Source organism: Anomaloglossus baeobatrachus, chromosome 2 (genome assembly GCF_048569485.1).
Source record: "Anomaloglossus baeobatrachus isolate aAnoBae1 chromosome 2, aAnoBae1.hap1, whole genome shotgun sequence".
In the NCBI taxonomy this organism is placed as follows: Eukaryota; Metazoa; Chordata; class Amphibia; order Anura; family Aromobatidae; genus Anomaloglossus; species Anomaloglossus baeobatrachus.
Genome location: NC_134354.1, coordinates 535,200,935 through 535,213,508, shown reverse-complemented (window position 1 = coordinate 535,213,508; position 12,574 = coordinate 535,200,935). Strand labels below are relative to the sequence as shown.

The 12,574-nt window shown below is 45.5% G+C and overlaps 1 protein-coding gene across 2 annotated transcripts in view; it reads left to right on the top strand.

Moving 5' to 3' along the window:
* Window positions 1–12,574, top strand: part of LOC142291801 (cytoplasmic FMR1-interacting protein 1) — a 186,337-nt gene that overhangs the window by 20,467 nt on the left and 153,296 nt on the right. For both annotated transcript variants that reach the window (XM_075336624.1, XM_075336623.1), the window contains exons 2-4: window positions 8,526–8,649; window positions 12,251–12,340; window positions 12,447–12,524. In XM_075336624.1, coding sequence (XP_075192739.1) covers window positions 8,533–8,649; window positions 12,251–12,340; window positions 12,447–12,524 — 285 coding nt within the window. In that variant the 5' untranslated portion in view covers window positions 8,526–8,532. The remainder of the gene's footprint in view (window positions 1–8,525; window positions 8,650–12,250; window positions 12,341–12,446; window positions 12,525–12,574) is intronic.

Below are 12,574 nucleotides of genomic sequence, written 5' to 3'. Positions count from 1 at the left end.
GTTAGGCTCCGCCTACTTCTTAGTTTTTTCTGTTTAGTCCCACCCAGGGACAGCTTTGGAACGTCCCATGGTCTGGGTCTCCCAAAGGAACAATAAAGGAAAAAGAGAATTTTGTTACTTACCGTAAATTCTTTTTCTTATAGTTCCGTATTGGGAGACCCAGCTCCCCTCCCTGTTGCCTGTTGGCAATTTTCTTGTTCCGTGTGTTATCACCGGCTGTTTGTCGTGGACAGAGTCTCCGGTTGTTCCGGTTTCTTACTCGGTTCTACTTGTGGGTGGCTATGCTCCCTTCAGCTTTTGCACTAAACTGGCTAGGACTGGCTACCAGGGGGTGTATAAGCTCAGAGGGAGGAGCTACACTTTTAGGTGTAGTACTTTGTGTGTCCTCCGGAGGCAGACGCTAAACACCCATGGTCTGGGTCTCCCAATACGGAACTATAAGAAAAAGAATTTACGGTAAGTAACAAAATTCTCTTTATATATATATATATATATATATATATATATATACTATATTTATATATATATATATATATATATATATATAATATATATATATATATATATATATATATATATATATATATATATATATATGACAAAAAAGACCAGTCGCACACTGAAAAAAACTAAATAAATTCTACCTTACAACATAAATGGAGGTATTTAGAATATTATAATGGCCATTGTAATACCAGCCCAGCGCCCCTTCACGCCACTTTCCTTTGCTGGGTCCTACTCTACACTGCATCTTGGCCACTTCATTAGCCTCCTTTATGTTCACCAGCTGATCGTGTAGGTTTTTAAAACCCAGAGAAGATGCAGTGTAGAACCCAGCAAAGGAGGTTGCCGTGAAGGGGCGCTGGGCTAGTATTACAATGGCCATTATAATATTCTAAATACCTCCATTTATGTATAAGGTAGAATTTATTTTGGTTTTTCAGTGTGCAGCTGGTCTTTTTTGTCTCATATTTATACACCATCCAGATACGCACCTGTCCACATTGTAAAGGTGCTGCCAGTACGGTTTGAACTCAGGTTAGTACCAGCGTGGGAAACCAGCAAGGGAACCCCTGTTTCATTCTGTTTTTTTTCTATTATATATAATATATAGCGCTGTAGCTGATGTTTCAGGTGGACGGGAATGGGGGTCTCTGTATGTAGCAATGTGCTATCACCCTACTAGCAGAATGCAGTATGGAGTATGTGCCCGTGCCTCACATCACATTACGTGGCTTTTACTGACATTAATAACCCTTCCATTGCACTATGGTCAGCCTTGATCTTTGTGTGGGGTGGACCACTGCTTCATTTAGTGGTTAGAAGAAAATGTTGTGGTTTCTCATACAATGGTAGGCGTAGAACAAGACGCTTACTGCCTGTGGTTGTCATCTTCTGGGGTATGTGGATAATTAGCACTGGCTGTAAGACAGGACTCTTAGAGAATCTTATTTCTTACAACCCTACATTGTTATTTTTAGCACCGTAGTCTACATTGAGCGACGTTCCTCCTTGTTGCAGGACAGGAGCTTCTGCTTCACCACCTACCACCATTTAGTAATGTGTGAGCTACTTCTGGTTTTTGCAGTTCTCAGTGACCAAAACTTCTGCTCATATATCTATGTAGAGCAGGCGATGGTTGATGGCTACATAGGACAAGGCCTGTCCAGATTGTCGCTCGTTTCTAGTCTTCCCTACGTGGCTCGAATGGTGCTTGGATACTTCAAGATGCAGAGATTTTAACTGTGCAATGTAAGGCTGTGTTCTTGGAATTTACTGGTATACTTCTGTATAGTAAGGTTGGAGGAGAGAACTAGAGGTTGGAGGGGGTCGGGTAGCATTACGAAATGTGCTAACGTCAGTATTGCTGTGTGGCTTTTTTTTTTTTAAATCTATTCTTGTCATTTTATAAGAAAAGAAAATTTTTTTCCCAGAGGACTTTTAAGTAATTAATTATTAGAGGGCACAATGTGGTGTCTTTTCATGGGGCCGCATATTCAGCAGTGGAAACTAAAGAATCGGAAAAAAAGCATGAAATCTTTTCCCAACTCCTCTCCATATGCTTTTCACTGTTCTAAGGCTATGTGCCCATGCTGCAGAAAATGCGCGGATTTCTCGCGGAAAAGCCGTGGATTTTCCAGAAATCTGCAGCACAGCTACTCCCCAGCCATTTCTATGGCATTTGGGAAATGCTGTGCCCACTCTGCGGATTTTTCCGCTGCGGAAATCGTGCGGATTTTCGTGCGGAAAAATCTGCAGCATGTCAATTATTGTTGCGGATTTCTCCGCAGGGTCCCATATACTTACCTGCCTTGATAGACACCCGAGTCACTTTCTCCGTCCGGTGTACAGCAGCGCGGTGGATCCAGCCAGGTACAGGAAGGAAGAGGTGGGCGGGGCCTGCACGAGCTCCGGTCATGTGACAGCCGGAGCTAGTTCAGGCCCGCCCACCTCCAGCACAGTGCACCAGACCAGACGCTGACAGTGACCCGGCCGCCGGAAAGCGAGGTGCTGCATGATGGAGGTAAGTATGAACACCCCGATCACTGCAGCACTTGTTCTGCATTGAGGATGCAGTGCCGAAGTCATGGTACTGTATCCTCAATGCAGAATGCCCGCACCATATCCGCAGGACATTCCGCTGTATATCCGCAGCATTGAAACAGAGAAAGTTCTGTTGCGGATTTCTGGGTGCACCTGCGGAATGTCCCCGTGGGCACATAGCCTAAGTGGACATTTTGTATCTTGTACATCTAAGGCTATGTTCACATGTCCAATAGTCATCCACTGGAATGGATCCATTGTGAAAAAGTACAAGCACAACTTTTTTTTTTATAAATTGTTTCAGCTGAATCAGTTTGTGGTTTTGTTTTTTGTTTTTTTAACATTGAATTCTATGGCAAACAGATCCGTTAAGTAGCCATCCTGTATTTTCCATTTGAAACTGATGCAGTAAGCAAAGAAACAGATCCTTTTCAAATGGAAAAACAAACAAATCTGGATGGCTGATTAATGGAACAGTTTTCCATAGACTGCAATGTTAAGAAAAGAGTTGCAGCTGAAATCCGTCAACAGACGAAAACAGACAAAGGTTTCTGTACACTTTTGCCACTTGTTTGTTCTGGATCCGTTCTAACTGATGATTACTGGACATGTGAACGTAGCCGAACACATGGAGAAAGGTGCCGTGTTCTCAAGTTCAGTTTATTGCGGTTAGTCATCATGTTCCAGAAGGCCGGATTACATTTTCTGTTTTTATTGTGTGTGCGCGCACTGAGGTCAGCGGAGCATTGTGCTGCTTGTCACACAATACATGGACGTGCAAAGGATGATTGTCACATGTTAGAATTGGGTTCTGAGAATTGGGACCACTTAATATACACATTCACCTCTCTGTCGGCCACAAATGACAGTTATTTTTCAGCTGAATCCTTGTGAGTTTTCCCTGCAGAGGTAGGAGCATGCCATGCTGGCTTTCTGGTAACATGTTAGATAGTTGACCCTCTTGGATTGACATTGATTCCTATGTTTTATCCCTCTACAGTCTTAAAGGGATCTTCTTGCTTTGTAAGCTGAAGCTAGCATGCTTCAAGGGTTAGCACAGAGAATTCAGGGCTGCTTGTCTTGTCAAGGCTCCAAATTGTTGTTTATTTGTTATGTCCGTTTAAGCAGTAGGACTTATCATTGCTCAGATTACAATGTCACTTGCATGGCATTCTGGGATGCCTCCTCCTCTGATTGTCACTTCACTGTCACTATGTAATCTCTATTAAGAGCCTGGTTTGGGCGTTACAGCTCTCTCAGCTCTACTACATGGCTAAATTCTGATTGTGTCAGAACGACTGCACCCAGTAATCTAAGTGATACATCATTGGATTCAGGATCTCTTTGCCTACATCATTCTGCTCTTACATGAGGTAGCAAAAACCTACTGACAGATTCCCTTTAAGGCCCCCATACGTTATAGATTGCAGTTGGCTGAACGATTCTTCAGTCTGCTCTCCCACCATATACAGGAGTGCTTGTTCTGTTGAGCCTTGCTGACGGACATCTCTGCCAGCGGCTTTTCCCAAAGAGAACCAAGTGCCCAGCAGTCTGAAATCAGACGTGCCTGATTGTCATCTCCCCCAATGATCAGTAGTCCGGTGCACCGATAAACATTAGTGTTGAGTGTGGCCGACATTAGCCTAAAATGTATGGGAGGGCATTATTGTTCATTTTTTTAAGCTCTGTACAAAAAACTGATTCTTATGCCCAATGTCACCTTTGGCATGCCTATTCTACTGCATTTGCGAGTATTTCAAAGAAGCATCGGTGTTGTGGAGGGAAGAAATGTTTCTGAAGGGAAAATGTATTGTGTTAAATTCTTGTTTGATGAAGACAAACTTTGGCCTAAGGCACATTTGGCCCAACCAGATTACTTAACTGGTGGGTTGTCAGAAACATCACAACCTTCTAACAAACATTGGGCAGATTTGTTGACCCCATGTATATGGAGAACTATCCTACAGATGTAGTAGCAGGTTAGAGAAAAACTCCACAAGACCGTACAAATTAAGCGGGGGGTCCAATTGTAGTCAATGGCCCACCCACTGCACAAGCTCATAAGCATATTAGAACAAGAGGAGACCAGAAAGCTTTTATAGTGCAAAAACATTGACATAAGTTTATTCAGACAAGGTGACAGTTCATTACAAATTTAAAACAATTAAGAACAGAGACCATGGTTGTGACAAGCAGTACCATTTCATCCCCCTATCCATAAGCGTATATGTATACATATCTATGTAGACATGGAAGCATGCAATAGTTGTATTAATTCAATTAAACCACAATGGTGCATAATCAGAAATCAAATCAGTAACATAAGAGTAGTACCGCTGATATATATTGCAAGTTGCCCGAGAGTCATTATGGGAAAGTCCCAAAGGGATAGGGAGAAAGGCAGGGAGCCAGAGGTGATACCTCTGAAGAGGTAACTGCAGAAGTCTCAAATACAAGCCTCAGACCAGCCCAACGTACGTTTCAAATAACGATTTTCTTATCTTCTTCAGGGGAAAGGTGCTGTGGTCAGATGTAGTAGCAGTCAGCTTAGCTATGTACAAACGGAGGATTTTGGGCTACATTCACACACGCATTTAAAATCACTGGCCAGTGACGTCTGCAAATTGAGGTTGTGACTGTCCATGTGCAGCCGGCGATTTTGCTGGCACACATAGAGGACTGGGTACACCAGCCTTGTGCCATGCGGCACAATATGTACCTTCGCTGATTTGCACGCTTAACAGATATGACTAGTGCAGAACACGATTTCTTGTCCTGTACGGATTGATGCACATTGATCTGTGTAGAAAATCACTTATGTGCATGATCACAGTGGTAATGGTAACTGATCACATCCGGAGCAGGTTGGTTTACTGGGCCTCCTGTAGTAGCGTTCTTGTTTAGCAGTGACTGACTAATAAACCTTATAATTTACAATTTGTGTTCTTCGCACCGTGTCTAATTGGCTAACCACTACATTTCCTGAGTTTTGACCACATCAAATTCAGGTATCTACTCCGAGCATAAACCACAAAAGATTCAGAAGTGAAAGTGAGGGCTTCTGGCCACAAGTGTCTCCACATGTGCTGCTCCGTTCTGTCGCTATTGTATTTCTGTTGTGATCATCTACTTCTGTATACTGCGTAAGAAAAAGTATATAATGGTGCAGTAAACTAAAGTAATAATATAATAAAATATCCCATGCTGTATTTGTTTTAGGCTAGGATTACACCAGCCTATATTCTCTCATCTCAGAGAATCGGGTCGATTGTCCAAATCCCACTCTGAACTAACTGATCAGAGCATTTGATTTTCTCAGATGAAAAGAAGATGGAGGAAATAAAATGTGTCCTCCGTTCTGTCAGTCCATGAAACTCAGACTGCACTCTGATGTCATCTGAGTGCACTCAATGTTTTCCTCGGACTCCTTGACTTGCATGGCCAAGTGCAATCTGATAATCGGATCCAACTCTGATATGCTGCAATTTTTTTTCTCTGCTTGACTTGGTCCAAGGAAAAAATCGGATTTGTGCACAGCCCCAACGTTGTCAGATTGCACTATTACCAAAAATACAAAGGTGTGTGTGATCCATAACAGCGGGACCCTATCTCTGTATGCCGTTCATTGGAGGCCTTCGGCTTAATATATGTCAGGATCTTTTCCTGCAGCAGCTTTTCTTTGCGTTCTGCATTCTGCCAATAGTATAAGCTGCCTTTCTTTAGCATTTCTCTGGTCATAGGAGCATGTACCTACATTAATTGGACCCTGTCGATTGATAAACGCAGTATCGGTATTCTCCAGACACTGAAAAATCTTAACAAAAAACTGTGAGTGTCCATGTTATTTGGCCTGAAAACACTTTTTTCCTTTTTCTGCCCTCTGCAGCCATCCTTGTGACCGATTGTTTTAATTCTGTAATTTCCCTGTCTTTAGACTACTTTCACAGGAGGCTGTGTGCTTTTTCTCTGCCCGAATTGTACCTATCCCACAGTTTCCTCACTCGCACCCTCAGTGTCCATCCACTTCACCCATAAGTCACATCCTGAGACTACTATCCAGTCTCAACAAAGATAAAAGGCTGCTCAGTTTCTCCCTCCTAAGATTCCTTCCACCTCACCTAGTATGCACTAGTGATGTCGGTCGCGAACGATCCGACACAAAGATCTGGCTCCCTGTGAACGACAGGAGCCGGACCACCAACTAAACAGCAACAGCAACTAAAATTTCTAAACGGCTCTTTTCGCCGCTGAAACCCCACCCACCCGCGTCTAAACCCCGCCCACTCTGCAATCTAATTGGTCCCTTGTAAGTGGGTAGGGTTTAGCCGCTGGTGGGTGGGGTTTCAGCAACGTCACTATAATCTAGGGTGAACACATATTTAATAAGGAGCCAAGAACAATCCGAATGAGCCGGCTCTTTTTGGTGAGCGGAGCCATGGGAACCGGATCACCAAAAAGAGCCGGACTGCCCATCACTAGTATGCACTATCCTGAAATTCTCCTATAGTCAATGATGTTACTGGTGTCGATACTGGTACCACACAGCCTACGTACAGAAGGGGAGTCTAATAATGGAATTATTGATTGTAATATAATCTAGCACTCTGGATCACCCAGCACCATCCCATCGGCCCGGTAAATAGTTTGAGTTGGCACTGCCTCTTTTGGGTTTTGCTTTCCCTCCCCGTACACATTCCCAGTCACTCACAACTTGCCAAGAATCAGTGGCCATGTCCCCCATAAGATCACCATTCAGAGCATACTGCTGTGAGGACCACTGTCAGAGCACTGAGTCCAGCTTCCAGGGCTTGACTAACAGGCTGTGTTCTGTTCAAAGCACAGATGGCAAATATCTGAACTCTGTGCTTTGAATATACTATAGTAGGACGTAAGAAGCTGGAGGTCTCAGGACCACATGTGAGAGCTCAGGAACACAGAGGAATTTTAATATCAACAATATTATGAAGTTTCTACATAGACTGCACAATGGTTTAATAATATGAATGCATGGAAAACCCCTTTAAGTAGGCTATGCACGTGCTGATCATTTTCCTCTGGTGGCAGATGAATGTAAATCTACTGATAGACATGTATACCTGTATAGTAAATAGATATTTTCTTCATCTTTTCCTTACTATTAGTGATGAGCGGGCACTACTATGCTCAGGTGCTCCGTATTCGTAACGAGCACTTGGACGGTCTCGGCTCGTGTACCGAGTATAATGGAAGTCAGTGGGGAACGCGAGCATTTTTCCAGATTTCCCGATTGACTTTCATGATACTCTGTAACAAGTCGCGCCTGTCCGATCATCCAGCTGCTCATTACAAGTGCCACACACCCGAACATGGTAGTGCCCACTCATCAGTACTTGGTATGTAACATTTTATAGTTCGTCTTCTTTTTTTTTTTTTTTCTTGAAGCAATGTGTCATCTGTGGAAAATTTGTACATGTGTCTTCTCGGGAGAGGAACAGCGAGTTGTGGTGATAGATTGTAGCCAACAGGAAGTTGCTGGTTCCGTTTTTCTATCACTTGACAAGGGTGTGAAGAAAAGCTGGACACATAGGAGCAGAGCAGCAGATGTTTTGTGTTGTGGGGTATATCGCTATAGCTTGCGGTCCACAGCATAATAACATTTCTAAAGTCTGGTCGGTAAAAAGGGTGGCACAAAGGATGAACGTGCTTCTTTGTACATTCGTCAGACCTGCTCTTTCATTCTTCTTTTCCACTTTTCTTAAGTGCTGACATGCAGTTCCTCTCCTCCTCCTCCCACTTTATGTTTAGCTGTGCTGTGCCTTACTCAAAGGGAAGGGTGAGGCCAGGCTGTGATGGGAGGATGGCTTTACATATTCTCTTAATGTGTTCCATTTTTTCCTGCAGTTAATATGAATGATTCATTTTCTTGGGAGACAGTGAGCGTTTTCTCTTGTATTGTTCATGTCCTACTTATTTCTGTAATATAATGTGACTTTCTTTTGCAGCTTCAATATGGCGGCACAAGTGACACTCGAGGATGCTCTGTCCAATGTAGATCTGTTGGAGGAGCTGCCTTTACCAGACCAGCAGCCCTGCATTGAACCGCCTCCGTCATCATTGCTGTATCAGGTACTTGCAAACATTAGATCTGCACTTAGACTTTTGTATCTCCATTCACAAAACATGTTTAATTTCCAATCTGATTCACCCAGAATGTCCACTTTGCCTAATATTAATTTCATTGGGAAAAAAGAAATGCGCCTCTGGCACACTGATACTGGCAACAAAAGGAATGCGCCTCTGCCACACTGATACTGGTAACAGAAGGAATGCGCCTCTGCCACACTGATACTGGTAACAGAAGGAATGCGCCTCTGCCACACTGATACTGGCAACAAAAGGAATGCGCCGCTGCCACACTGATACTGGTAACAGAAGGAATGTGCCTCTGCCACACTGATACTGGTAACAGAGGGAATGCGCCTCTGCTACACTGATACTGGCAACAAAAGGAATAAGCCTCTGCCACACTGATACTGGTAACAGAAGGAATGCGCCTCTGCCACACTGATACTGGCAACAAAAGGAATGCGCCTCTGCCACACTGATACTGGTAACAGAAGGAATGTGCCTCTGCCACACTGATACTGGTAACAGAGGGAATGCGCCTCTGCTACACTGATACTGGCAGCGGAAGGAATGCGCCTCTGCCACACTGATACTGGCAACAAAAGGAATAAGCCTCTGCCACACTGATACTGGTAACAGAAGGAATGCGCCTCTGCCACACTGATACTGGCAACAAAAGGAATGCGCCTCTGCCACACTGATACTGGTAACAGAAGGAATGTGCCTCTGCCACACTGATACTGGTAACAGAGGGAATGCGCCTCTGCTACACTGATACTGGCAACAAAAGGAATAAGCCTCTGCCACACTGATACTGGTAACAGAAGGAATGCGCCTCTGCCACACTGATACTGGCAACAAAAGGAATGCGCCTCTGCCACACTGATACTGGTAACAGAAGGAATGTGCCTCTGCCACACTGATACTGGTAACAGAGGGAATGCGCCTCTGCTACACTGATACTGGCAGCGGAAGGAATGCGCCTCTGCCACACTGATACTGGCAGCAGAAGGAATGTGCCTCTGCTACACTGATACTGGTAACAGAAGGAATGTGCCTCTGCCACACTGATACTGGCAGCAGAAGGAATGCGCCTCTGCTACACTGATACTGGCAGCAGATGGAATGCGCCTCTGCTACACTGATACTGGCAGCATGATCCTTCCGCTGCCAGTATCCGTGTAGCAGAGGCGCATTCCATCTGCTGCCAGTATCAGTGTGGCAAAGAAGCATTCCTTCCGCTGCCAGTATGAGTGTGGCAGAGGCGCATTCCTTCCGCTGCCAGTATCAGTGTGGCAGAGGCGCATTCCTTCCGCTGCCAGTATCAGTGTGGCAGAGGCGCATTCCTTCCGCTGCCAGTATCAGTGTGGCAGAGGCGCATTCCTTCTGCTGCCAGTATCAGTGTGGCAGAGGCGCATTCCTTCTGCTGCCAGTATCAGTGTGGCAGAGGCGCATTCCTTCCGCTGCCAGTATCAGTGTAGCAGAGGCTTATTCCTTCTGCTGCCAGTATCAGTGTGGCAGAGGCGGATTCCTTCTGCTGCCAGTATCAGTGTGGCAAAGAAGCATTCCTTCCGCTGCCAGTATCAGTGTGGCAGAGGCGCATTCCATCTGCTGCCAGTATCAGTGTGGCAAAGAAGCATTCCTTCCGCTGCCAGTATCAGTGTGGCAGAGGCGCATATTTTCTGCTGCCCAGTATTAGTGCAGCAGAGGCGCATTCCTTCCGCTGCCAGTATCAGTGTGGCAAAGAAGCATTCCTTCCGCTGCCAGTATCAGTGTGGCAGAGGCGCATTCGATACTGGCAGCGGAAGGAATGCGCCTCTGCCACACTGATACTGGCAGCGGAAGGAATGCTTCTTTGCCACAATGATACTGGCAGCAGATGGAATGCGCCTCTGCCACACTGATACTGGCAGCGGAAGGAATGCTTCTTTGCCACAATGATACTGGCAGCGGAAGGAATGTGCCTCTGCCACACTGATACTAGCAGCGGAAGGAATGCGCCTCTGCCACACTGATACTGGCAGCGGAAGGAATGCGCCTCTGCCACACTGATACTGGCAGCGGAAGGAATGCGCCTGTGCCACACTGATACTGGCAGCGGAAGGAATGCTTCTTTGCCACACTGATACTGGCAGCAGAAGGAATGCGCCTCTGCTGCACTAATACTGGCAGCAGAAAATATGCGCCTCTGCCACACTGATACTGGCAGCGGAAGGAATGCGCCTGTGCCACACTGATACTGGCAGCAGATGGAATGTGCCTCTGCCACACTGATACTGGCAGCGGAAGGAATGCGCCTCTGCCACACTGATACTGGCAGCGGAAGGAATGCGCCTGTGCCACACTGATACTGGCAGCGGAAGGAATGCTTCTTTGCCACACTGATACTGGCAGCAGAAGGAATGCGCCTCTGCTGCACTAATACTGGCAGCAGAAAATATGCGCCTCTGCCACACTGATACTGGCAGCGGAAGGAATGCGCCTGTGCCACACTGATACTGGCAGCAGATGGAATGCGCCTCTGCCACACTGATACTGGCAGCAGAAGGAATGTGCCTCTGCCACACTGATACTGGCAGCAGAAGGAATGCGCCTGTGCCACACTGATACTGGCAACAGAAGGAATGCGCCTCTGCCACACTTATACTGGCAACAGAAGGAATAAGCCTCTGCTACACTGATACTGGCAGCAGATGGAATGCGCCTCTGCCACACTGATACTGGCAGCGGAAGGAATGCGCCTCTGCCACACTGATACTGGCAGCAGATGGAATGCGCCTCTGCTACACTGATACTGGCAGCAGATGGAATGCGCCTCTGCCACACTGATACTGGCAGCAGATGGAATGCGCCTCTGCCACACTGATACTGGCAGCAGATGGAATGCGCCTCTGCCACACTGATACTGCCAGCAGATGGAATGCGCCTCTGCCGCACTGATACTGGTAGCGGATTATCCCTCATAGGGACAGATGATATGGAGTTGAGTTTTTTTTCCAATGACAGAAATATTGAGGACATTCGGGAGGTCCCATACCCATTAGTTGTCCGGTGTAATTGGCTGGCTCTCTTGAGTGTTGTCTTTATATTCAGTTTGCCCACCACTACCAAAGTGGAAAGATACCAATGTTTGTTACTAGTAATCCTGGGAACCGTTTTCAGGTGCAAAGATATCAAATTTTGACAACTATAGCTGTACGAGAGGTTGGACCGCAGGAGGGGGTGCACCGATATAAAATAGAACTGATACAACAGGTGAATGAGAAGACTGGGGTCAGCGATTACCCTATGCCGTTCACTTCTGCATTGGGAAGTGGCAGGGAATGATGGCATGGCATAGATGGCTACCTGTCAGGTGTGCATGCCTGGCAGGGACTGTTCTTTTACATAAAATAGTGTGCACAAGCCCCGCCATGCTGCAGGTGACACCAGGTGGATCTATACTACAATTTATTGGCCCTTATTATTCAGAGCTCCTGGAGTGATGATTTCAGGGCAATTGTGGATTTTCTGACAGTGACTGTAGTAACCTCCCCAGATTAGTTGACATTAACCGTGTTATATATATTTATTAGCCTGATTGATTTCATTTTTCTTGCAGCCAAATTTTAACACTAACTTCGAGGACAGAAATGCCTTTGTCACTGGTATTGCCCGGTATATTGAGCAGGCCACCGTCCATTCAAGCATGGTAAGTTGTTGGTGTATGTGGCATAAAATGAACATGATGGACATGATGAATGGTTTCCTGTTGCTATCTGATATCTGAATTATTATTCCCCCCCCCCCCATTACAGAATGTAATGCTGGAAGAAGGACAGGAATATGCCATTATGCTTTACACATGGAGGAGCTGCTCAAGAGCAATACCGCAGGTAACGATCAGTATCCATATAGAATAAACAGTGGTGAATGCTTTTTTTTC